Source organism: Heteronotia binoei, chromosome 5 (assembly GCF_032191835.1).
Source record: "Heteronotia binoei isolate CCM8104 ecotype False Entrance Well chromosome 5, APGP_CSIRO_Hbin_v1, whole genome shotgun sequence".
In the NCBI taxonomy this organism is placed as follows: Eukaryota; Metazoa; Chordata; class Lepidosauria; order Squamata; family Gekkonidae; genus Heteronotia; species Heteronotia binoei.
In genome coordinates, this window is record NC_083227.1 from 135,688,522 (window position 1) to 135,716,175 (window position 27,654).

The 27,654-nt window shown below is 42.6% G+C and overlaps 1 protein-coding gene across 1 annotated transcript; it reads left to right on the forward strand.

Moving 5' to 3' along the window:
* On the forward strand, nt 1-27,375 carry SKP1 (S-phase kinase associated protein 1). Its single transcript, XM_060240472.1, has 6 exons — nt 1-431; nt 5,298-5,394; nt 14,709-14,782; nt 16,355-16,498; nt 21,048-21,188; nt 26,966-27,375. The coding sequence occupies exons 2-6, from the start codon at nt 5,298-5,300 to the stop codon at nt 26,999-27,001; spliced, it is 492 nt and encodes a 163-aa protein (XP_060096455.1). The 5' UTR covers nt 1-431; the 3' UTR covers nt 27,002-27,375.
* Nucleotides 27,376-27,654: the final 279 nt, after the last annotated feature.

A 27,654-nucleotide genomic window follows, 5' to 3' on the forward strand; every position in this document is an offset into this window, starting at 1 on the left:
AGGAGACTGTTCCTAGCCAAGGAGTCTAAGTGACTGCCTCAAGGACCATCGACATCGTTGGCGACATAGGCCTAGTATCCCCGTTTCCTTGCATACAAAAACCCTCATGTGCGTCCCTCTGTATCTCTCTCAGCTAGCAGACTAGAGGAGCAGACCGTAGGGGACTGCTTTCCTCTGCTCCCCCCACCTTCGCTTTTATCTTTTCCCCTCCCCTCCCCTCCCCGTTTTCGTTCAGGCGCGGCGAAGTCGCTCGGTGTTTGTGAGGAGGAAAAGACAGAGAGAACACCGGGGCCTTCGCGCCGATTCTGCTCCGCCCCCCAGTTCTATAAGAGGCGGCGGCCGCAACTCGGCCTGAGGTTTTGCTCTTCATCGTAGCCAGTCCGTGTGGAGGAAGGAGGGGCCGAGAGCCGCCAGCGCGTTGCTGCCTCACGGTGAGTGTGGTCGGGGCCTGGTTGAGGCCTGCTAGCCGCTGGACGTGGGAACAGAAGCGGGAGGGAGGGGAGTAGGGGGAGAAATCGGAGCGCGGAGGCCGCCACGGAGACGGGGGAGGCTCCTTGGAGGTGGCTGCTAAGGAAGCGGCCTCTTCTTTCTCGAAGGCGCGGATGGAGGGCCGCCTTCTCTTTCTCAGGGGCGGGTGGGGGTGCGGGTGGAGAGGGAGAACGCCTTGTGAACTGTTCCGTTTGTTTATGCGCCTTCTCTGTCCAGCAACTGCAGCTTCCTGGGTTGCTGCTGAGCCACGAAAACAGCTCTCTTCCCCACCTTCCACAAGGCAAGAGAGTTTTGCAAAGCAAATGGCTAAAAAGACGGCAGGTTCATTCATTTAGGCAATATTTGCACAATAGGACGAGCTCTTGGAAGGCACAACCAGCTTGCATAAAAGGATGCAGATTCGAAACGCAGGGTTTTGCAGCATATTCCTGACCTAACATAGCCAAAAGATATAGGAACGAGGGTAAGAATGTCCGTTGATGACAGTGTGTTTTATATGCACTGTAATAGAACTTGTTTATTGTCACTGTGACGATTCCGTCAGAATCAGAGTGGGTGGATTGGTTATATTGCCCCCTTAAAACATTTTTTATTGTGGCAGTAAGCTTATTAAAAATTGGTCTTTAACATGAAAGACTATTGTAAGATAGTCTTATCTGAATGGTAGACTTTTTCAGACTAGTTTAGGACCATGAGCTGTGGTGTAATACTGAAGCATTGCTGTGCAATGTTGTAAGTTACTTCTGATTTTTTTAGTTAGCATTACATGCAGAAACATAACAGGCAAAAGCGATTAGTCAGCTGTTTGGTGCATAGAACACATTAACTTTCCAAACCAAAACTGAATGAATAGAGCTATGTTTATTGCAGACGAGTAACAGTCTTTGGTACTTTAGGGACCACATTTGTTGTAGTAAAACAAAGCTTATGATGCAGTTACTTTGTTCATCTTGAAGGCGCTGCAAACTTGGTTTTGACTAAAATGATCACCTTATTTAAGTTAAGGGCTAGGAAATTGGAGGTCTTTAAGGAGATCTTATAAAAGCACCTAGGAAGGGAGGCATTAGATAGGGGCTTTGGCTCTCTGACATGATTTTACAGATGTGATTATATAATTAAAAAAATGGTAAAGATAATCCCTTGTGCAAGCACCAGTTGTTTCCGACTCTGGGGTGACGTTTCACAACGTTTTCACTGCAGACTTTTTACGGGGTAGTTTGCCATTTCCTTCCACAGTCATCTACACTTTCCCCCCAGCAAGCTTGGTACTCTTTTTACTGACCTTGGAAGTTTGGAAGGCTGAGTCAACCTCAAGCCGGCTACCTGAACCCAGCTTCCACTGAGATTTGAACTCAGGTCGTGAGCAGGGAGGTCAGACTGCAGTACTGCAGCTTTACTAAATCCTGAAATGAACTATCTTGGTGTCACCTCTGACTATGTTCCTATGATTCACCTTTCTTGAAATTATTTTTGTTTATTTCTAGTGAATGTTCAGTTCTGTGAGCCTGTGCATTTCAGTATAAATACATTTTTTGGGTTTTTTTGTGAGTACTATAACTTTTTCTAGAAAGCATGTTACAATGTGCACTAAGATCTTTGGACTTTCACTGAAATACTCCTCCTGATAATATGTTAATGTGTTTGTGGAGGAAGCTGCAAATTGTGAGGCTTGTGCTTCTTTTAAAACTGTTTCTACTTCCCTCAGCTTGTACATGATACATAGTGACCAAATTGGTTGCTGTCAAGATGATCAGAACTGACAAGGTGCAGCAAGAACATCTGCAAACTAAGAGGTGGAGGGAGCAGATTACATCTGTGGTGTACTAACCACCCTAGAAGTTTCAGCTTGATTCAGATGGAATGCCAAACTGTCTTTTGATACTGAAGAATAAATCTCTCCCCTTTCCCCCATGCATTGAGTGCTAACCAGTTCTTGGTTTTTGGTAATTCATAGCTTGCCACTGTACTGTGTTAAAAAGCAAGAGTCAGTAATGGGATCACAGTGAAGATACATTACAAAAAACAAACAACATAGCTGTGATGTAGATAGGCTACCATACTTTTTATATATAATTACTTTTGATATTTTTGTTTAAAAATTACTTTTGAATTTACAGATATCTTTGACAGTAACAACCATAAGAAACAATTAAACCATTTTCAACAGAGCTCATAGTAGTTAGTGGTACAGCATACAAGTAACTAGTTATAATAGACAATTTTTGTATTGCCATTTCATCAGTATTCTTAATGTCTTCCTCTTATTGGCCAGATAAAAGAGAAATAATTGGCTTGCTCCATATAGAAAAGTACATTGCAACAATGGGTGAGTTTTAGAGTATACGTTCCCTGTAATAGCTAAGTTGAATAATTTTGAAAAAAAAATTATTTCATCCCTGGGTCCTAAAAATGCACTATATTAGTTCAATAATAACCTTTATCAGAGTATTGTTATCTGTATTTTTAAGGTGGTTCCTTCATGACGCCTCAGTGCTTGTATCCAGTATGCATGGAGAGTGTTTTGGCCAACAATGAAATGGAAGGCTTTGCACGTGCTTTTGATAAAAGAAACTGGCTTACTCCATTATATGCAGCTCAACAAGAGGAAGACATTAAGAATACTGATGAAGTGGCAACACAAAACTCGTCTATTATAACTAGTTACTTGTATGCTGTACCACTAAATTACTATGAGCTCTGTTGAAAATGGTTTAGTTGTTTCTTATGGTTGGTACTGTCAAAGAGATTTGTAAATTCAAAAGTAATTTTTTAAAACAACAAAAAAATTCAGAAGTAATTATATATTTAAAAGTATGCTAGCCTATTTACATCACAGTTATGTTGTTTGTTTTTTGTATTGTGCTGGGTGTGGCAAGCTGGTGCTTGTGCTTGGCCTTCAAATCAGGATTGTGAATTGAGAACAAAACGTGGCTTTTAGTATTGATTGCAGGACAAACATGAGCTATACTCCGCCAGTTCTGGTTTGATGGTAATGACTTACTGGAAACCAGAAAGTAAATAAAGTTGCCACAACTCAAGGCTCCACCCAGGCTCTCTCTTGTAGTCTTAACACTTGGCTTGACATTGCACCTGAACAAAGCCTAAGCAGTTCACGATAGAGTAATTAGAACTGGAAAAATTTCTGGTGCCCTAAACAGAGTGTTCTGGTTTATATACTTTTTTTCTTTGTTTAATGAATGAGTTCAAAAAGTATCTCAAGCAGTGTTCACTCTAAGCTGAGTTAGGTTGAGCTAGCTCACAGCTTTTTAGCCTCTGGCTCACACATTTTTGTTTTAGCTCAGGAAAAATGGCCTCAAAGCACACTAATTTATGAGTAGCTCACAACTTTAACGCCAGCTCAGGAAGTAGAATTTTTGCTCATAAGACTCCACAGCTGAGAGGGAACATTGATCTCAAGTTAATTTTTATGTCCCAAGGGAAAAAATTCCAGATCAGTTTGATGAGCTCTCCTTTGCCACATGAAAAGATACAAGCACAGCCAGTCAGTTGAATTTTTGATATTTGGATTATATGTATCTCTTTTTATGTCCCCCCACCCTGCTTCTGGTTACAAATCAATAAAACATCCTCAGACAATTCCTTGGGATAATCACGTGCCCCGCATTAATTACAATGATGACATTGCTATGCTGTTGATAACTGCATACATTCATTGTTCATACTTTTATGAAACAATAATTTTTCAGAAATTAAGAGGTTCACATGGGAACACAGAGCACACAGAAATTACTTCTACATCTCTGCAAGCAGATCAGTTTAACGGTATAAACTAGTAGCAGTTTTGCCTCAGTTTTTTCTCCCACTTCCAAAAATTAAACTGTTAATATATTAATAATACGTATCTCTTAGCTTTTGCAGGAATTAGTAAACCACCTTAAAAGACAAAAAAGTTTTTGTACATGAGACCTAGGAAAAAAATAACTAAGTCGTTTCAATAACTAGCAGTTACAGAGACTCTCATATTTTAGGTGTGATCAGCATATGTTTTGAGAATAGATCTTGTTTCCAGTTAACTGTTCACAAAATCCTGTTGCAGTTATCGCTGTGTTTGTGCATTAAGAATCATGACTTAGGCTTCTTGCATCTTATCTCAAACTTGTTTGAATGTCAGTTAATGAGGTTAGTTCACTTTGAATTTATAATAGTTTGTCATCTAATGTTGTTCAACTTGTAGTACACTAGTTATGAAGGCTAATATTCCTCCCTGGTGCTAAAAAAGCTGTCAAATACACTTGAAATTGCAATATCATAGGTCAGAAGCTTGCCTGGTACTGAGTCTAGATGTGTGGAGTCAGAGCATTGGTCAATAAATGAGGCTTTGCAGAGTCTCAAGCACTGGTTCTTTAATTCTGTGATGACTATGTCTTCATTTGAAGGAAGATAATACTTCAGGCAAATACTGGACCATTCTGACAGGTACACAGACCATTCAAGTTTAGGTAAAGCAATTGTGTACACAGCTTATTTTACAAAACAGCGTGTCATCTAAATGAGATTCTGAAATGAGCTACTTGAGATACATAAAAAAAATTGTCTGGTTTGAGTTTGCACACAATTGGCAACTAATGTTAAGCAGTGTTACTCATGTGAAGCTAGGGAGGATCAATTTGTAATCTGTGGGGTCCAGTATTCAAAGACATGGCTTTATTAGGTGAGTTTAGATAAGCAGTTGCCTTTAAGTGTTGCCCACATCCCCACCTGTAACACATGAAAGATGGATCTGTAAATCATCTACCGCATTCTGTCATCAAAAGGAGCTAAGGAAGTAAACTTTTTTTCTGATCTAGATGCCTTCAATCAAACTGCAGAGTTCTGATGGAGAGATATTTGAGGTTGATGTTGAAATTGCAAAGCAGTCTGTAACAATCAAGACTATGTTGGAAGGTAAGGTTGACATGTAGTTGATAAGGTAATTTGAAGACAGCCAACTAAAGAAGGCATGCATCATATGGAATATGTTTATTTCTGGGATTATAATGTAACTCAGGGAAATAGAAAGTTTGTGTTAATAGGTCATTCTTTTATTACAATGATTGTGTGACTCTAGGGATGGGCACGCACTGGACATCGGACCCAATTTTTGCATGGATTGGGGGTAGGTTCATGGTCTGTTTGCTTAGTCCATGCATTTCCCCTTTTGATGAGCCACCCATGAACTGTGTTTTGAGTTTCAACAGTCTGTTTGGCCCATTGAGGCTGTAGGCCAAAGAACTGGGTGCTGGGGCATTAATTGTCAAGGCAATCGGGGGGAAGTACTTCAACAGCCCTTCTGCAGTGGTGTGGGGACTGAGTGAACTGAAGTTATTTAAAGTTTAAATGCATGTCCCCCCTTTTGCACATGGTCCCTAGGATCCCCCCTTCCCCAAAGCCAATTTGCACACAACCTGGAGGGTGAGTAGAGGGGCATCCTGGGAAGGTCTGCTGCCAGTTTGATGCCTCTGGCTGCTGGTGGTGGTGAGTTTGACTCATACCCCCCTTTTGTGCATGAACCCTAGGATCTTTCCCTATCCCAAAGCCAGTCTGCACACAACTTGGAGGGCAAGTAGAGGATCATCCCAAGGAGGTCTGCTGCCAGTTTAATGGCTCTAGTTTGCAGGGGGGCCCGTTAGATGCACTCCTGAACCTGCACTTTCATGGGGGCACCCGCTTTGGGGTGCCATAAGTCATTCCCCCTAAATCCAGCCTTCCAAACTTAGTGGACAGGTAGGGGACAGTTGGCTGGAGATTTGCTGCAAGTTTGGCATCTCTAGCCCATGGCAGCAGCAGCATTTTACTGCATCCAGAAGTCACAAGCCTAATGATCAATGGATCGATCCATTAAACAAGAATGTCTGTTGTGCTCTGTGAAAACCCATGGAACATGAACTAATATGAACTTCAATTTTTATAGGCCCGTGCCCATCCCTATGTGACTCTCTTGTAATTGGATGGCTATGAAATGTAATCTGCTGTGGAGTAGTCTTTTTCTGGGGCCCCTTACCCAGATTGCCAGAGGTTTTGGGCTGGGTTGTCTCCAGTATGCAGATGGCATGCAGCTCTATCTATTGATGGACGGCCATTCAGACTCTGCCCCAGGCCATCTGATCAGGGCGTTAGAAGCTGTAGCTGGTTGGTTACAACTAAGCCAGTTGAAGCTTAATCCAACCAAGACGGAGGTCCTGTACCTGAGTCAACTAGAGGACTAAGATTGGTTGTCCGACTCCCCACCCTGGATGGTGCACCTCTTGTGCCAGCTCAGAAGGTGAGGAGTCTGGGAGTAATACTGGATGCCTCCCTTTCTATGGAGGTCCAGGTCACGGAAGTTGCACGATCTGCCTTTTACTGTATGCAGCAGATCAAATAGCTAGTGCCCTATCTGACTCCCCAGGACTTAGCTACAATGATCCATGCAATGGCCGCTTCCAGGCTGGCCTATTATAACTCACTCAGCACAGGCTTGCCCTTGAGATTGATCTGGAAGCTCCAGCTGGTGCAAAATGCGGCAGCATGGCTGTTATCTGAATTGCCTTTACAGACAAACAGTCGGCTGATGCTGTGCAAATTGCACTGGCTACCAATCGAGTACCGGATCCACTTCAAGGTTCTAGTGCTGATATACAAAGCCTTATGCTGCCTGGGACTGACATACCTGTGGGACTGCGTCTCCCCATATGAGCCCCGGAGATCACTGCAAACGGCCAACCAACACCTTTTAATCATCCCTGGCCCAAAGGACGTCTGGCTTTCCTTGACCAGGGCCAGGGCCTTTTCGACCCTGGCCCCAATCTGATGGAATCAGCTCTTCACAGAGATTCGGGCCCTACCAGATTTACTACCATTCCATAGGGCCTGTAAGATGGAGTTGTTCCGCCAGGCTTTTGGTTGAGGCAAGTGGGCATCCTTACTTTATTGTTACACTATCTGCTTTGCTTCCCCTACATTGACTTTTTGATTTATCATCTTGTTTATTAGATTTCGGACCGACAATTATGACATTTTAATCTGTAAAGTGTGCGCGCGCACTGCTTAAACTGTATTTTATGCTGTATTTTATCCTGATATGCTTGTTTGATTGTTGGGTTTTTAACTGTTTTACTGAAATCTGCCCTGATCTCATCATGGAAAAGGGTGGAATATAAATCTTCTTAAATACCGTATTTTTCGGTCCATAAGATGCTCCGGACCATAGGACGCACCTTCCTCCTGGGGGGCGATCCGCTGCCTCTGCCTCCGATCCCGGCGCTTCCCCCGCGCCTGCCTGCCTGGCTCCAGCTCTGCTTCCAGCAAGCACTGGGATTGCTCCACGCTGCCCCCACTGCAAACCCAGCACTTCATGAGCGCCGGCTGTGGAGGGGGCAGCTTGCTTCCTCCATGCCTGTCTGCCTGGCTCTAGCTCTGACGCTTACAGCAAGCGCCAGGATCGTGCCCTCCGATCCCGGCGCTTGCTTTAAGCATCAGAACTGGAGCCAGGCAGATAGGCACGGAGGAAGCACCCGCCCCCTCTGCAAACCCAGCGCTTCGCGAGCGCCGGCTGCGGAGGGGGCGGCGTGCTTCCTCCGTGCCTGTCTGCCTGGCTCCAGCTCTGATGCTTAAAGCAAGTGCCGGGATCGGAGGGCGGAGGGAGCGATCCTGGCGCTTGCTGTAAGCGTCAGAGCTGGAGCCAGGCAGACAGGCACGGAGGAAGCACGCTGCCCCCTCTGCAGCCGGCGCTCGCGAAGTGCTGGGTTTGCGGTGGGGGCAGCGTGGAGCGATCCCAGCGCTTGCTGGAAACAGAGCTGGAGCCAGGCAGGCAGGCGCGGGGGAAGCGCCGGGATCGGAGGAAGGTACGTCCTATCGTCCCTTCGCTCCATAAGGCGCACACACTTCCCCCCCACTTTTTTTTGGGGGGGGGGGAAGTGCGTCTTATGGTCCGAAAAATATGGTAAATAAAATACTACAGTATGGTAATGACAATTTATGTCAACAATTAATCACAAAAATGAAAGGCTTTCCTTGGATTATTAGGTACTCTGATATTGTGAAAGCCGTTACATGACCAATATCATAAAGAGCAGTGGTATGAAAGCTGTTGCAGTCTTATCAGTTTCATTCATCGTTCAGTTAAAGTATTAGGCATGTAGCTGGTATGTAAAAAAGGTAAGGTAATCCCCTGTACAAGCACCGAGCTATTACCGACACATGGGATGATATCACATCACGACATTTTCTTGGCATACTTTTTGTTATGGTGTGGTTTGCCATTGCCCTCCCCAGTCATCTACACTTTACCCCCAGCAAGCTGGGTACTCATTTTACCAACCTTGGAAAGATGGAAGGCTGAGTCAACCTTGAGCTGGCTATCTGAACCCAGCTTCTGCTGGGATTGAACTGAGGTTGTGAGCAGAGCTTGGACTGCTGTACTGCAGCTTACCACTCTGTGCCACAGGGCTCAGTAGCTGGTATGTAGTGTGGGTTAAATGTTCACATGCTGGTTGAATCATTACATTAACGCTTATGGATTATCCAGTTTATATTTAGGTTTTGATATGGCAGAACCAAAAAGTGATACTGTACCCGTTGGGTATCATAATGCAATCACTTACCTTCTACAGTCAGAGTGATATGAGCAAATATGGTAAAAGCAGTTCAGATCCTGCTACATTTTTACAGCAAAGCTTTGAATGAGCAGCTTATCTGTTTTTCAGAACTGTTTCTTATCTGTTTCTCTAAGCTGTTGCTATGACCACGGCCATGGATTATATCATTGTGACTCCTGAAGGAATTCCTTTGATCATTATGTTTAAGGTGATTGGACCAGAGAGCAGGTGGAAGGAATGGAACAACATAAGCTATACAAGTCTCTGAAACTGGATGCCATGTATTAATACTGTAGAGGAAAAATGTAAATTCTCTGCTCCATAGTTCAAACAGAGCAAGACAGACTCTTCAACACTTAGTGCATGGGGGGATATTTTAAGGTATGTAATTATGGGAATACACTGTGCCTGCTTTAGTTGTGGTTAAGTATTTATAAAGTACTGGCATGCATGGAAATTTGAGCAGATAGCAAGAATTGTGAATCCCTGGAAGCAATTAAATTTAGCAGGATAAAAGCTTCATTTGGAGAGTGCAACTAAATTTAAAAAGAGCTGTGGAACCCATCCAGATGGCCTTTATGTAATGCAAACTATTCGTAATATTTAGAAGTCCAGTTTTCATCTTTATGAACTTCTTACAATTTATTTTTGGTCTTATTAATGCCTCATTTGCTGAAAGCTTGAGTCTCTGAATTAACTGGTGCTAACTAGGAACGAGATCAAATTGCCAACATTCGCTGGATTATGGAGAAAGCATGGGAGTACCAGAAAAAGGTCTATTTCTGCTTCATTGACTACGCTAAAGCCTTTGATTGTGTGGATCACAACAAACTGTGGCAAGTCCTTGAAGAGATAGGAGTACCAGATCACCTCACATGTCTCCTGAGAAACCTGTATAAGGGTCAAGAAGCAGCTGTCAAAATGGGATATGGAACAACCGATTGGTTTAGAATAGGAAAAGGAGTTCAACAAGGATGTATATTGTCATCCTGCTTATTTAATTTATATGCAGAGTACATTATGCGGAATGCTGGCCTGGATGAAGCACAAACTGGAATTGAGATTGCCAGGAAAAGCAACAACCTCAGATATGCAGATCACACCACTCTAAAGGCAGAAAGTGAGGAGGACCTAAAGAACCTCTTGTTGAGGATGAAAGAGGAGAGCGCAAAAGTAGGCTTGAAACTCCACATCAAAAAAACTAACATCTTGGCATCTGGCCCCATCGCTCCTTGGCAAATAGAAGGGGAAGTCACGGAAGTAGTGACAGACTTCACATTTCTGGGATCCAAGATTACTGCAGATGGTGACTAGCCATGAAATTAAAAGATGTTTGCTCCTTGGAGGACAGCTATGGCGAACCTGGGCAGTATAATAAAAAGAGACATCACCCTGCTAACAAAAGTCCGTATAGTCAGAGCGATGGTATTCCCAGTAGCAATGTGAGGCTGTGAGAGTTGGACCATAAGGAAGGCTGAGCGCAAAAGAATAGATGTTTTTGAGATGTGTTGCTGAAGAAGAATCTTGAAGAGCCCATCAGTCAGTCGTAAGGGAAATCCAACCTGACTGTTCCCTGGAAGGTCAGATGCTGAAGCTGAAGCTCAAATACTTTGGCCACCAAATTAGAAGGGAGCACTCACTGGAGAAGACCCTGTTGCTGGGAAAGTCAGAAGGCAAAGAAGGATGGCAAAAGATGAGATGACTGGACAGCATTACTGATGTAACTAACATGAATTTGAGCAGACTTCGGACAATGGTGGAAGACAGGAGGGCCTGGCATGACTTGGTCCCTGGGGTCGCAAAGAGTCGGACTCGACTGTGCGACTGAACAAGAAGAACAAAAAACAATATCAGTAAATACACTATGTTTAAAATATTCATAAAGTTGCATGTTTGGCCAGTTAAGCATATTGAAATGCCCTTGTTTCAGTGTCATGAAGTTCTCCATACGGTGCTTGCGAGTGCCATGGCATCTGTTGACACTTTCTGGTGCTCATCAAGTATTTTTAGGAGGTGTGACAGATAGGACTTTCACCCAGCAAGCAGGCCTGGTGCTAGGGACTGTGGTCCTCCGTCCCAAGTTTATCGTGCACAAAGCACGCGCGCCAGTGACCGTCACATGATGTCACTTTCACCTCCTGACTTTGCCGTGGCCTCTTGAGCCTCAGGAAACCCCAGCAAAGTCTGGAAGGGTGGTGGGCTCCGCCCCCCCTCCATTGGGGGAGGGTCCCCAGTGCCGTTTGCAGGGAGGGCTCTTCTGTGCAAATGCTCCATGTAAATTTCCGAGCCACCTCTTTCCTCCGCCCGAGTCTCGGCGGGGGAAGACGCTGGCATGGGGCCTCTTCGCTCTCGGGCTGCCTTTCCTACAGGGGAGGCAGCCTTGAGAGTGAAGCCCAGCCACCTCTTTCCTCCGCCTGAGTCTCGGGTGGGGAAAAGCGCTGGTGTGGGGCCTCCTCTTCGCTCTTGGGCTGCCTTTCCTACAGGGGAGGCAGCCTTGAGAGTGAAGCCCAGCCACCTCTTTCCTCCGCTTGAGTCTCGGGTGGGGGAAAGCGCTGGTGTGGGGCCTCCTCTTCGCTCTTGGGCTGCCTTTCCTACAGGGGAGGCAGCCTTGAGAGTGAAGCCCAGCCACCTCTTTCCACCACCTCAGGGGGAAAGAGCGGCGCAGGGGTTTGTCCTTGCTCTTGGGCTGCCTTTCCTGCAGAGGAGGCAGCATGGGAACGAGGCTGAGCTGCCTCTTTTCTCTGCCTGAATAGGGCAGGGGAAAGTGCCAGCATGGGGACTCCTCTTCACTCTCGGGCTGCCTTTACTGCAAGGGAGCCCGAGAGCGAAGCCGAGCCGCCTCTTTGCTCTGCCTGAATCTCAGGTGGGGGAAAGAGCTGGTGCAGGGGCTCGTCCTCCTGGGCTGTTCGGAAGTGAGGTTGAACTGCCTCTTTCCTCCCATGTTTCAGGGGGGGGAAAGAGACAGAGCTGTGCCGCCTGGTGTGTGGGGAGGGGGCGCCTTGCGGCACCCTGTGGGCCATGTGGTGCCCTTGGCAGCCGTCTACATGGCCTACGCCCATGCGCGGGGCCTGCCAGCAGGGCTTCTGATTGATTATTGTTTTGATTGGCTGCACAGATTTTTTTAAAAATGTTGTTTTGGCATAGGCTGCCACCACAGCAGTAGGATCTGCACTGCGTTACCGAAATTAAGCTGTGGCAATCATTTTGTGTCTGTCTCTGCCTCTTGTGGCAGTAATTTTGTGGCAGCCATTTTATTCCTGAGCTCACCATGCCATGTCGGAATTCCAGAAGTGCCCAAAGGCTCAAAAAGTTTTGAGAACCCTTGGGTTAGACTATAGATAAAGTAGATGGCCATTTTCAGTTGCTGGTGAGACCTTATGGGTATCATGCAATTTCTGCTCTGGTTTTAAGAGATTTGTGACACATTTAGTGGGTTTTTGTTAGTATTAAGGGGAAATTAGCCATCTATTTCTGGAGAATTAATGCACTTTGGACCTTCTGATTCTGCTGTTCTGTTTCTCCTTGACCGCATGATTTATCTCTAGGCAGCTTAAATTATTTCTCTATTGCTGTTTTAGGGCAGCTGACAGTTGGCTGAAAAGTAGATAAGTTCATCCAATAATGGTGTAGTTTACCATCTTTTAATAACCAGCAGTTTACCTAGATCTGTAACCTCATAAATTCATAATCCATTAAAACATATAGGATTTATGAAGTGGTTAAAATAGAATCTTTCTCTATGGAAGTGTCATGTTCACATTTTCTAGGCCAGTGTGAATTGAGATTACATCAATAACAGCTTGAAACTTCTGAAGAAAAAGTTGCTGAGCATAAGTCTGGTTTTGCTCAGTAAAGCTTAAGAATTAGTATGAGATCTAACACTTATTGAGATAGTTACAAATAACTCGGCAGACTTTTAAACATTCTTTTATATATTTTGCAATGGTGCCTTCTCTGTTCAAGCCTAACATGACTGTTGTATCTGAATACAAATTTCATAATGAGCTGAACGGCAGCTCTTAAGTTGGCAGTTTTTAAAGGGGTCAGTTTTTGAGTTAAGCAGGGTAAAAAGCAAGTAACATTGGCTCCTCCCGTCAGTCTTGTTCCTGTACAAGCCTTAGACAAGCTCTTCAGTGCCTTCTATCCCAAATAAACATCAACATTCCTTGATGTTAGTAAGGGAGTGTTTTAGTAGCCTCTGTTTCTGTTTACAGGAGGAGGACATTCCAGTACTTGTCTCTTGGCTTGCAGGAGAGAAAGCGTATGTGTACTTGGTGAAATATTTAAGGTTAGGCTTCTTGCTGTGGACCAGATAGTAGTCTCCTGAGGTCCGGTTGGAAACATGAGCAGCCAGAAGCCTAGGCATCTTGTGTTACAGGGCTCCCCAATGTGCTCGTGGGCATCATGGCATCCTCTGAAACTTTTCTGGTGCCTGCCAAGTATTTTAGGAAGTGGGTGAGACCAGCTAGGGCTTTTGCTCAGCAAGGCTTCTGATTGATTATTGGAGATTTGATTGGATGTGCAGATGCTTTTTTGAAAATGTTGCTTCGGCAGCAGCTGCCACTACAGCACAAGGATTTCACTGTTACTGAAGTTAAGCTGTTAAGCAATCATTTTGTGTCTGGCGTTGCCTTCTGTGGCAACCATTTTATTTCTGTGCCCACCACGCTGCATCAGAATTTGTGCTCACAGCCTCAAAAAGGTTGGGGACTTCTGTTGTGTTATTTGTCCTTTTGGTTTGGAATGTTGTGACATACAGCGCATGTACGCACTAAGGATGGTAGAGAAGACGCTTGGTTACTATCTGATTGTATTTACTGAGACATGTCCCAATGAATCCAGTGGGGTTTTTTCCCACATAAATGCACATGACTGTGACTGACAGTTTCTTGTGGCCCCAGGAATGCTGTGCCAACCACTTTATTTGCCAAGATCAGCAAAAAATGCTATCTGTTGCTATTATCTATCTAATGCTAATAATGACTGAGGATTGATTGTGGTGGGGCAGAAAAGGAGATGCAGTTTTTGCATTTCTTTTTTTGCTCTCCCCCCCTCCACTCTTTATGTTCTAGGAGGTAGAATGTGGTTTATGCATAGTGGTATTGGAATATGTCCAACTGAAAAATGTTCAGAGTGCATGGACAAATGAAAAGGGTGGTTAGGATTGTGTTGGCAGTTTACCAGCCAAATCATATGTCTGCAGGCTTCTAATAATAGTCAAGCAGTTTTGCACTTCTGTAAGATATGTAGACTTGAAATTCAGCTAGTAAATATATTTGACCTCAGGATGGATGTTAGGGCAGATTCCTATTCCTTTTGATTCATTCAGTTTTGAACTGATAAATGGAACCTGTACGTTAGTATTTAATAATGTGAATCTTTATTTAACATACACTTGTGGTGCATTGGAAAAGGGTAAGTGTGCTTGGATATATAGTACTTGTTTTCACTGTGACTAAAAGTAATGAGTGTAAAATTTTCACTTTACGTTTACTAAAAATATAGGGTTGAATGAACAAGTGTCCGTTTCTGAATAAATCTTGTAAACTAGCATCTAATTTTCCATGATAGGAATGTAAATTTCCACAGATTGATCATCCACTGGATTTGAAAGCAGCTCTCTAATTGCTTTTCTGTTCTTAGATCTAGGAATGGATGATGAAGGGGATGATGATCCTGTCCCTCTTCCAAATGTTAATGCAGCTATATTAAAAAAGGTAGGATATTGAACAGCAGCTCTGTTTTGATGATGCATAAACTAATATGGTTTTAATTGTTTATCTGGTTGCATAAAGTTCATGCTTCCCCCCCCAGCTATTCTGACATTGTAAAGAAATGCAACTAGTACTGAGAAAATGCAGTTGTACATCTGTCTAGAATAGCCCACAGCATCTCAAAAATAGTGTCTGTTTTTGCCATTGCTGGGTAAATTGTGTTTTTGTATTTGTCAAATAATCCTGTTTATCGTATGACATTATTTGAAATGAGGGGAGTAGTTGCCAGTCCCGCTCTTAGGCCATTGTGCATTTTCAGAGTCTTTGTCTTCGTAATTTCTCACCCTGTGTAGTCCCAATACTGGAGTCCAGTACTTGTCTGCCATGATCTGTAAAACTGCCCATCTGTATTCTCTATCTGTGCTGGCATGCCACTTTTCTGCTTTTGCTAGTTACAAACCCAGTTCTGCATAAACAAGATGTGAGCAACAGCATGGCTGTCCTTCCCCTCCAAGCACATATACAACAAAGGTGTTCTACTATATTACATAGAGTTACAATCGGGGCCTTAGCCAATGGTGGTGTGTATGGGGCTCCACCCCCTTTACATTCTGCAGCGCCCCCTCTCCCAGCAGCAGCAGATGTGCCTTCCAGGGACTGGGACGCACATCTGCAGGTGCTGTGGGGCTCCCAGCTCCCCCCAGCCATTGTGCAACCAACAGACCTAGAGCAGAAGGTACGAAGAGCAACCTGCTCGTGCCAGCCTCCTCATGCACCAGCATGCCCCCCCTCCGGAAAAATTCCTGGTTGCAGGGCTGGTTATGATGTCAGAATAAGCAGCACTATAATGTAAAATGAAGATTAGGAACACTTTTGACTGCGCAAGGAGATTTAAAGAGAAGTCGTATAGGCATTCCTAGCAGCAGAGCATCAGTTGCCAGACTCTTTCAGCAGAAGGAATTGATGAAGGCAGATGGTCAGACAATTTCCTTGCTTATTCACATATCAGCTGTAGACTAAGCTGAAGTTATTAAGGTCAATCCATGTCCCATCGAAATGGCTAAATCTCTGCACAGTTTGCTTTATTTCCAGTCTTACTCTGTTGACAGCATAGGCATATGTAATTTCTTTAAGATATAATTTATGCAAGGTAAAGTTCCCATCAATTATTGTTTCATTTTTATTTGCTCCCACTCATGCATGATCCTTTACATTAGTGTCTGTGAGTCAAAAGTACTGCATGCTCAAATACATCACAAAATTGGAATTAGAAAACAAAAACAATGAATATATGAAATGTGGTTCACAGTATCTGCAGGCTGTGTGCTTTGAGATTATGATGCTGTCAATGACACTTTCCTTCTGAGAGGTTAGTAGTAAATTAACTATGCCAGCAGTTTGTAATTCTAAACAGTTTAATGGCAAGGTTGAGAAATGATCAACAATTGTGTACTTTGCGGGAAAAGGCCTTTGGATGTGGAAGTTTAAACACTGATGAAAACTAAGCAGTTCCTTAGTTGTAAGGATAATGCATTTTAATCTGAGGCTAAGAAGTTTACTTCATTCTAATTTAAGGTGATCCAGTGGTGTACCCATCATAAAGATGACCCACCTCCTCCTGAGGATGATGAGAACAAAGAGAAACGAACAGATGACATCCCTGTTTGGGACCAAGAATTTCTTAAAGTAGATCAAGGAACTCTCTTTGAACTTATCCTGGTAGGTTGGCTTCTTATATCTTGTTTGGGTACCAGTTATACAGATATAGAATATAGTTAGATTGTGTTTCCAGCAGAATTGGAAGAAAAATGTCTTGTTCCACATGCACCTGCTGATGTGATCTTGAATTGGTCACAAGTTCTCACAGAGCTGTTCCTCTCAAATGCAGTTTCTGTTAGAGCTCTCTCAGCTTCACCTACCTCACAGGGTGTCTATTGTGGGCAGGGGAAGGGAAAGGAGATTGTAAGCACTCTGAGACTCCTTCAGGTAGTGAAGGGTGGGATATAAATCCAATCTCTTCGCTTCTAGAAACTTAATAGGTGGCTGAAGCTTTTCATGGCATGGAGGTAAATAAAATCATTTGTTCAACGTCCTGTTAAGCTTCTATTAAAAGGACAGGACTTCTTTTTCTCCAGGCAATTTGTAACCCTAAATATAGTAGAAGAATAGACTGTTTGAAGGGAATTGCATGCCATGGACTTCATATTATTATTATTTAATATTTGCAGGAACATTCACTTCTGACTTCTGCTAAGTAAAAGCCTTTAAGCCTAAAATATTAGTACTCCAAGGACTAGCTTCACAAACATGTGCACAATATAAGCAGCTTATTTAAACAGGCTTGCAATTAATGACCATAACCTAGATTTTTGCAACTGGTAGACTCTGATTAAATGTAGCCTTCTGAATCTATAAAATAGAAATGTTGAACTGATTTGCTATGAGGGACGGATCTGACATAAATGAGACTTTGTTGGGCCAGGTCATGGGTGTCATAAAATGTAATGCTATGTAGCGAAGACACAAACTTTATAAAAGACACAGACAAACACAAAGACACAAACACAATTAAAGATTTCTTTTTTTACTTAAAATAGAACATGCTTAAAACATTAGCATGCTTGCAATATTTTGTTAAACAGTCTCTGATAACTGACACCTCTTGCTCTGAATTATTGCATCAAAATCTGGAGACAATGTCTGTGCTGTAGCAATCTTGAGTATGCTGTTCAGATGTGTATCTGTAAGTTGCAAATCTACTTTTGATTTATTGACATTCATTACAGAAATCTTATGGTCAGTGCTCTGTGCCCTAGGACCCAAAAGAAGACATGAAATGGTTGGGCATTGCAAGCTTTTGTACATAAGTCACTTTATGTGCTGATCAAGAACATGTGAAGGCACCATGACACAGACTGAGGGCTATGTGTTTATCTACAAACTATAGTCTTCTCTAGAGAAACTACTACAACTCCTATGTGGCAGTGCAAGAATAGAAAGACAGCAAAGTTAGTGGTCAGTATCAGCCTACTATCTGGGAAGCCTAGGTTCAGAATCCCCGGTCTACAGAAGAAATGTGCTGTACACACACTCTCAGCCTAATCCACCTTATTGGTGGCTTGTTGTTATTCCTGATCTAAATAGTTCATATTGCTTTCCTTCTGAGAAAAAATGGACCGTGAGGGCTCTCTGTAGCAAGGCAGAAAGCTCTTACCTTGAATAAAATTGTGTTGGTCTTAAAGGTGCTTTTGTATTTCTCCCCTGTGATTGAGGCAGCCAAGCAAAGCAGCCTCTCAAGAGCAAGAGAGAAGGTGCCTCAGCCTATGAAGGAGCTTGGCTCTGTAGCTCTGCTGTGTGATTGAGACAGCCTGGCACAGCTGGAGCCTTGATTGAGCTCTAGCTGTGCCAGACTCTCTCAATTGCACAGCAGAGCTACAGAGTCGAGCTTCTCCATTGGCTGAGGCTCCTCCTCCTTCCTCCCTTGGAGAAGAGGGAGGAGGGAAACAGCAAGAGGCTGTTTTGCTTGGTTGCATTGCATGGGGGAATTACAAATATGGTGATGAAGAAAGCAGAGGGAGAAGGAAGCAGACAGGCAGTTCCTCATGGGCTAGATAGAAGGCCTGTGGGGTCCAGATCAGGCCTGCAGGTTGCTTATTCGGCAACCCTGCTATAAATGAAAAAGAGACCATGACTATAGTAGCTTGTGTGGCAGCTATAGGTGTTACTGATAGACCTCTGTATGTACTGGATGCATATGTACTAAATGCATGCTTATATGAATGAGACCCACCTTCCAGATTAGGGCAAAGTGACAAATTATAAGAAAAACATTGCCTTTCTGCCACTTCTCCAAAGTAATAGGGGGCTTAGGTTTTACCTCTGGCTTATTAGGGAACTTCCTGGTTGGTGGGGTGTGTGGTGAAAGGAGATCCTGTGTCTTGGGATCCTAACCAATCAGAAGAGAAAGGAAACTCTTTGGAAGGGAAGGAGAAAGGTATTGGAGGTGATCTTGATTATGTAGTGAAAGTGGAGAACAATAAGTGAGTATGTGTTGTTTAATGTTGAGTCATCCATCTTTTCTCCTGGTTCTCATGCTTAGTTCTATAAATGGATTGCACCTAACTGTGAGTAATCATGGAGCTAAGATGAAGGGGAAATGAGAGTGGCCCAACAAATATGGAGAACTGATGGCTATATTGGTTGTCTTCCTTAGTGCTTTTCAGAATGGCCTTCCAACAGAACCAGTTGGTAACCATCAGCACATAAGCATTTAGGCTGCTTTATATTACAGAGTATGAATACCAGATTTGATAATTGCCTGCTTATTCTGAAAACTTTCTTAATCCATACAGTTACTCTTTATGGAATAAGATCGTCTTTGGATTTAATTAAATTTAAATGTAGTCTTACGCAAATATGTAATTTTAAGTGACGTACGGTGTACTTTTACTGGCTTTTAGGGTGATGTACAATAACATTGCAGATTTTTTCTTTTTTAAAAACTACTCTGCATCTCTAAGCCTAAAAAATTCTTAAAATAGCTTTCTGTATACTATTAAAACAAAATAAAAACACGGAAAATTTTCAGTTCAAGTAGCACAAAATGTCACTAATAAAACAGCCCATAACTGGCACGCGTATATGTATTATGAGAAGAATAAAATGGATGGTCTTTTCTCTCACCACTATGTTAGAAACACTTTACTAAGTACTTGGATAAAATATAAGAAATATGGGGACGAGAGAAAACCGCTGTGGATAGTGCCAGCAGAAGTAATAAAAATAACAGCTGAATCCGACGATAAAAGAGAAATGTCATATAACCATCTGCTCAAGATTCGAGGAGATAAAATTGAATTAAAATCTTCGGAGGAGCTAGACAATAAATATGATTGGTTTCAAATGCAACAAATTAAAAGCTTGTTGGAAAATGATATAAAATTGGAAGGAATTAGACGAGAACAAACAGAATTGGAAAGGGTCCTGCTTGGTGATAATGAAAAATTGATATCAAAAGTATATAAGTTATTATTGAAATGGTCTACAGAAGAAGAAGTAGTAAAATCTCAAATGGTCAAATGGGCAATCAATGTGAATAGAGAAATACAAATGGATGCATGGGAATACCTTTGGAAGAACTCAATGAAGATATCAACTTGTCAGAGCATAAAAGAAAATTGTTTTAAGATGATGTACAGGTGGTATATGACCCCGAAAAAATTGGCTAAGATGAGCAAAAAAATGTCGGATAGATGTTGGAAGTGTAAAAAACATGAAGGTTCTTTCTTCCATATGTGGTGGACATGTGAAAAAGCGAAAGAGTATTGGAAGATGATACAACAAGAAATCTCCAAAATATTGGGTTACGACTTTAAGAAAATTGCAGAGACATTTTTGCTTGGATTACAATTAGAAAAATATCCAAAGGAAGATAGGACTCTAATTTGGTACCTGCTATCAGCTGCTAGGACATTGTATGCGCAGCTTTGGAAGCAAGAAAAAATACCAGATAAATGGGATTGGACTATGAAAGTTCTATCGTGGAGTGAAATGGATAAATTAACTAGAACATTAAGAGACTATGATTTGGAGATATTTAAAAAAGAGTGGAGGAAGTTTAAAGAATACATAGAGAAAGAGTCGAATGTAAGAAGACATTGGACAATTTTTTAGTAATAATGGGGGGGGGGAACGAAGAAGCAAGAAGGGGGGGGAAATATTTATATAACGAATTTTGATTAGTCAGATGTATCTTTAGTATTGAATTAGAATCTATAACCTCGGGGAAGTCTATATTGGAGGGAGGGGGGATTGAAAAGTCATATGGGTTAGTATTGAAGCAACGAAGGGAAATTAAGTTCTGTAACCATATGCTATCAATAAATTGGTTAAAACAAAAAAAAATAAAACAGCCCATAAAACCATAATTAAAAGCAGTAGCCTAAAAATCAAGCTAAGTTTAAAAGATAATACATCAATAAATGTCAGATGATATAAAAAGTTTACTCTTTATAACTATAGTTAAAATTATTTCTTCTACCTGGGCCCTTTATCTGGCACCTCTAACTATGTATGGGATAGGTAGATACCTAGTTGCCACCAACCTTTAGTCCACAGATTGAAGGGGGAGGCACACAGAGAAACATAAAGATCTATAATACCAAGCTGGTATGTGTAAGAAAAAGTGACCTCTGTAAGTGTCTGTTTTTAGGAGTAGAAAAGAAATGCAGATTTTAAATCTGCTTTAAATCTGTCTTTTTCTTTACAGGCTGCCAACTACTTAGACATCAAAGGTTTACTTGATGTGACATGCAAAACTGTTGCAAATATGATTAAGGGGAAAACACCAGAAGAAATCCGCAAGACTTTCAATATCAAGAATGACTTCACTGAAGAGGAAGAAGCTCAGGTATGTTGTAGTTTTGCTTCTGCTCTTGATAGGAATGTACTGCTTATAACGCTTTTCTCATCCGCTGGTAGTAGTTGAATGGGCACCTTGGCTTAAATAAAAAATGTTTTTGGATAGAATAAAGTTAGAGTCCAGTGGCACCTGTAAGACCAACAAGGTTTTATTCAAGATATGAGCTGTTGTGTTCATGCCCAATAACTTTGTTCTGTTGCTTCAAACCAACATGGCTACCCACTTGGATATTTCTTTGGATAAATACCATAGCAACCTTGGGTCACACGTACACAAAATATGTTTTAGAGACCTTAAAGTAGTAAGATAGAGAAATGAACTTTTTCTGGGTCAGAAGAAATTTCTGGGGAGAGATTCTTGCATTTGCAATTTGCTGGATCCAGTCTATCATAAAGGTTCTCACAAAAAGTTTCTCATTGTCTGTGGCATTTAGAGAAACTATTGCAGGATGGGATAAGGCCTGCTCTTCAAGTAAGTTCATTTATGTTTAGTTCTTCGTTTCTGTTAACTCTCATCCAGTTTAGACAAACGCTTTCTTGTTATCACACAGTGATCTTGATCAACCTAAAAAGCAGAGTACAAACCCAGTACCCCTTGCCTCTATCATTGCTGAGCAGCAAGGTTCTTCCCCTGTTTCATTGCAAATACAGAGGAAAGATCTCTGCATCTAGGGTGCTAGGATAGGTATGGACACGCAGGTGTTTGTGGGGGCTACTGCAGGGTGGGAGAAGTGGGTGACATTACTTCCTTTTCAGTTAGTGGAACTATATGATGGGAGAAGCAGAAAGGGTGATTTCTGTCTTCCTCCTCCTTTTCTGCCTTTTCCATCCCTTCCTTATTCCCACTTCTTGCTTCCTGACCTGTGTGCTTGTTAATCAGTGTGAATCCTGGCGCCCTGGGAATAAACTTTGTGTATGTGAGAAAGAACTGCTGGGGGGGGGGGTGCAGGAAAGATCTGTGATCATCAGCACTTTGAATTGACCAGACTCTGGATTTGATCCTCTACCTTGGCAAAATACTGTACAACTGCATGGTAATCCCAGCATGGGTTTATGGTAAATTTCCCTATGAGAGAACCTTATCCCTGTATAGTCTAGTGCAGGGTGCAGGACTCTTGTTACCTGTGCCAGAATGGTCCTCATTGGTAGCTAAGTGGGCTGCATCATCTGGGCCTTGCTCTGCAACATCTCCAGTCCTCATTCTTGTAAACCTTTGATTGTGTTTGCAATCAAATTAGGAGGGAGGGAAACATTCCTGCAGCTCAACAACACTTCTATATGCAGATAATATATATGTATGCAGGGCTTCTTTGTAGGAAAAGCCCAGCAGGAACTCATTTGCATATTAGGCCACACCTGATGCCAAGTCAGCTGGGACTGCGTTCCTGTGAGCTCCTGCTAAAAAAAAGCCCTGTATGGATGCAGAAAGATGCCTTATACCGAGACAGACCATCAGTCTGCGAAGGTTAATATTGCTATTCTTTGCTGGGAAACACTCAACAGGGCTTTAGGTAGAGATCTTATTCATTACCTATTACATAATCCTTTTAACTGAAGATGTTGGGGATTGAATTTGTGATCTTCTGCATGCCAAGGTCTGTCTCTAAGCACAGTTCCTTATTAGACACAGCGCATACAGACTGAGTCATTTGCAGTGCAGTCCTGTATAAGGGCTTACCGATAGTGAGTAGTCATAGGATTACATGCAGAGAACAGGTAAATAAAAAGGGATGGGAGGTTTGCTGTGGGGAAGTTGCAAAAAGGGAGATGATGAAAAATGAGCGCAAAAGAGGTACATTCACTAGTGCAAGAGCTTGAAACTGCTGCATGTAGCATAACAGGCATCACATGGCTGGCTGCACCCTCTAGTCCAGGGGTGTCGAACTCATGAGGGATGGATCTGACATAAATGAGACCTTGTTGAGCTGGGCCATGTTGGGTTGGGCCGAGCAATGCCAGGCTGGGTGCGTACCTGTTTAAGATTAGATAGCAGAGATACAAATTTTATACAGACAAACCCAAATATATATTTTAAAAAAACTTAAAACATGCTTAAAATGTTAGCACTCATTGGTTTTAAAGATGCTTTCTTTGTATTTTCCCATGGGATCCAGGGAACTGGGCAAAGGAAGCTCTGGCCTTCCTTCTTTCCTCAGGGGACTGGGGTGGGGGGAACCTCAGCCAATAGGCTTGGCTCAGTAGCTCTGCTGTGCAATTGAGAGAGCCTGGCAAAGTAAGCTATTCTTCCCCCCCCTTCCTCCCCAAGGGAGGAACCTCAGCCAATTGAGAAAACAGGTTTTGCTCTGTAGCTCCTGTGCAACTGAGCAAGTCTTGCAAAGCAAGAGGTTATGCAGAAGGAAGCAAGAGAGAGGGAGAAGGAAGCAGACGACAGCCAATTGCTCAGGAGCCTGATAAGAGTCCTCTTGAACTGCATGTTCAACACTCCTGCTCTAGTCTATAAATTACCCACAGCCACCAGGGATTAAGGGGGGATGTCACCCATTTCCAAGCAGCAGTTCCTGTGAACCCTGAATCTGCCCAGCTGCCACCAGCATAGCTCCTCCGTCTCTGCCTCCTCCATACAATGTTGGGAGCTGTGAAACATGCTGTTCTGAGGGACATGAGGCCAGTGTGTTGACAGCTACTTCAGCAGCCAGAGCTGCCTGGTTGGCTACACTTGGGACTCTTGGATGTCTCAGCTGGCTCCCACAAGATTGTGCATTTTCCAGGATGATCGCGATGCCTTGGCCTTACTGGGAGGCACTGGTCTCTTATCTTGTGTTTATGACCAAGGAAGTATATCACTGTTATTCCTGTTCTCCTGATGGAGAATTGAGGTTGAGAAATGGATTCATCACAGAGGATGAATGGAGATGTCAAATTTCCAGAAATTTTGAAGCTGGGGGTGGGAATCGCCTTTTCCAGGAAAAAAAAAATGCACTACTTACAAACCTATCAAACCTAAACTAGTTTCCCTACTTTAACATACAATGCATAATTTATAACTTTTTCCTTTAGTGTTACCCAAAATTTCCAATTTTTGCATTGAAAAAAAAAAGGAAAGATCTTGTAAAAATACTTCCCCTCCTGAATTTCCTGTTCTCCCTTTCCTCTGGTTTTCACATTTTTAAGCATGAATCCGTGCAGCCTCCTGACTCAGTTTTATTTCTATTGAGAACTAGACAGGGGGAATGTGACTCTGCTAGTTCTCTGCTGGATCTCTTAGTGGCCTTGGATAGTGTTGACCATAGTATCCTATTGAGCCACCTCACAGCACTGGGAGTAAAGGACACACTGTATTTTGGTGGTTAGAGTTCTGTCTAGAGAGTCAGCCTCAGAAGATGGTGTTTGGGATTCCTGCACCCCCAGCATTGACCTGTGGGGCACTGTGGGACTCTATCTTATCCCCCATGCGATTTACTATCTATATGAAGCCACTGGGAGAGGTCATCAGGACGTATAGGCTGCAGTGTTGTCAGTATGTGGATGATACTTAACTTTACCATTCTTTTCCACCTAATTCTGAGGATGATGCTCTGAACCAGCTCTTGGGGTCAGTAATGGGCTGGATGAGGGTTAAACAAACTGACACGATGATAAGACAGAGATTCTCTGGGTTAGAAAGGCAGACCAGGAACTTCAGATCTGCCCTGTTTTGTGTGTAGTTGTACTCCCCTTGGAAAGCCAGGTTCACAGATTGGGAGTGCTGCTTGACACAGTGGTCACCTTAGAAAACCAGGGCAGCTACACCCGTTCCTGGTTCAGTCAGATCTAGCCTAGTGATACATGTCTTGCTTACATCTTGACTGGACTGCTCCCATGCAGTGTCCATGGGGCTACCCTTGAAGATTGTTTGGAAGCTTCAGTAGTGCAGAATGTGGTTAGACTACTGGTTGGGGCCAGCTACTTGGAACATATGTCCCCAATACTATAGCAGTTACATTGGCTACCAGTGTGCTCCCGAGCCCAATTACAGGTGTTGTTTTTGATCTTTAAAAGTCTACATGGCTTGGGCCTGGAGTGTCTGAAGGACTGTCTTCTCCCATATGTTCCTGTCTGGGAACTAAGATACTGAGGAGAGGCCCTCCTGACTGTCCCACTAATCAGAGAAGTTTGTCTAGTAGGCAGTGTTCCCGCTAAGCTGAGTTAGTGTTGAGTTAGCTCACAGTTTTTCAGTCTCTGGCTCACACATTTTTGTCTTAGCTCAGGAAAAATGACACCAGCGCAAGCTAGTTTATGCAGTAGCTCACAGCTTTAATGCCAGTATCTCATGAAGTAAAATTTTTGCTCACAAGACTCCACAGCTTAGAGGGACTATTGCTGGTAGGCACACAAAAGAGGGCCTTTTAGGTGGCAGTGCCATAATTATGGGACAAGCTCCACTTGTTTGTGTGTCTGGCTTCCCTCATTCTCAGTCTTCAGGAGACAGTTGAAGACAGTTTTATTTAGGACTGCATTTGATAAATTCATTTTTATTGGCAGTCCTATTTGGAGTTTTTAAGTTGCTGACTTTTTATTGCGTTTCTGTATTTGCTTTTTTGTGTGTTTTTGATTTATTTTAATGATGTTTTGCTTATATTGTAATGATGTTTTGCTTATATTGTAACCTACCGTGAGTCCTGCAAGGGAGAAAGGTGGTTAATAAAAGTTTTAAATAAATGCATTTATTAAAATACCACTAGCAGGCTACAGCTGACATTTTGCCTGATTAAGCCTGTCTCCCAAGCCTGATCATATGCATGTCTACGCAGAAATATTGACTGGGGCATTGTACCATGTTGCTGCATAGAACCGGAGGAAAAGTTACTTCACTGTTAGTTCGTGTGTCATGGGAGAGAGAAGCTTCCATGTTTGTTTAGTCTTCAGTGGGTGCAACTGAGGCCATTTGCACTGGCAGCAATCATCTGAGATGTTGTTTTCAGATGAAAATAACCTTAACTGTTGTCCACCTGATAGTGTGGGACTGGTTCTATGTGGGGCAGATTCTGCTTTTTCTTCCGGTAGTTTACAAGTGTGGTGACCCAGAATCTTGTATAGAATTACATGGGCCTAAGCCCTAGTGATCTCGCCCTACTTCCTAGATTGACTTGTGTGCTGTTCATGGCTAAACCGCTGTGCTTGCCAAAGTCTATCATAGGTTGTGGTGCCTTCCTCTATAAGGGGGAGGTTGCATTCAAATGGTACAGCAAACTGAGATTAAGAATAGGTTTAACATCAGGCATGAATACAATTTGCTTGTCATGCTTTTATGTGCTCTCATTAATCTCTCCTTTATGCTCAGAGTTGGATTAAAAACTTTTTGCTTTGATCAAGCTTTAGTTTGTCAGGATACAATTTATGTCTAATTCCAGTTTGCTGAGATTTCTGTAGTCTCAGGGAAGCCCACAGTTTAAAGCTGCATAAATATGTTGCTTTAATCTGAGGCTTGAATCTTTTCACATTTTGCTTTGCAGTAACAGGTGTTACAAAGTAGAGGCTGGTCACTTCTGTAATGTTAAAATGGCTCCCATACAGAAATGTTTAGATTAGATCCATGTGTTGCTAGTTTGTGAACAGTTTCTATTTTAAGTCTCTTAATTTGAGATCTGTGATAAAAAATACTCATGATTTCCATATTTTAATTACAGGTGTATTAGAAGCAGTTCTCCCAACCTCAGAATAGTGAGGTTATAGGAATGGCATTTAGTTTGGGTGACTCTTCATTTAGCTATAAGTTTCAGAAGCATCAAGCTCTGTAGTGATAATGGTTTTTTTTTTAATTTCTAGGTACGCAAAGAGAACCAGTGGTGTGAAGAGAAGTGAAGTCTTGTGCCTGATATCTAACACTGTAAGGATCGTTCCAAATACCAAGTTGCACTGCTCTGTTTATAATTGTTAATATTAGACAAATGCAGCAGCAAATGAAGTTATGCTAGTAGAGTGGTGTTCTCTGCATGTGTAATGTTTGAATATAGATTTAAAATTCTATGGTTGAGTTTTTACCAGTGTAATCTGATGTCCTTACTTTTCCTCTGCTCTGAATAAAATTGAACTAAGTGTGGACTTCTTATGGCAATTTGCACTGCAAGCTAGCCTTTCCATGTATCACTGTAACATTAAAATATGTAGGATGTCAGAAATTCAGAAACCTCTGGCATTGTAAATAAAACCACTTGCAAAAGTTTTCTGAAACATAACTGATATAGCCTATTTTCATTCACTGACTATTTAGTGGCTTCTTAGGGTACAGTGCGTTGGGGAAGAATTGTTGAAGATTTCTTCCAGACATTTTCTGTCAGTGAAAACTCCCAGCAAACCCTCTTAACTTTGCCTGCAAAGGCCAGTTCTGGTGAAATCATGTAAGCAGGCATGACACAGGTAGCAAGAGCTGGGCAGCTAAATGTGCCTCTTGTGGCAGGTAATATAGAGACAAAGTTCCCACATGGAAATAGTTACATATTCATTCCCCTAGAGTC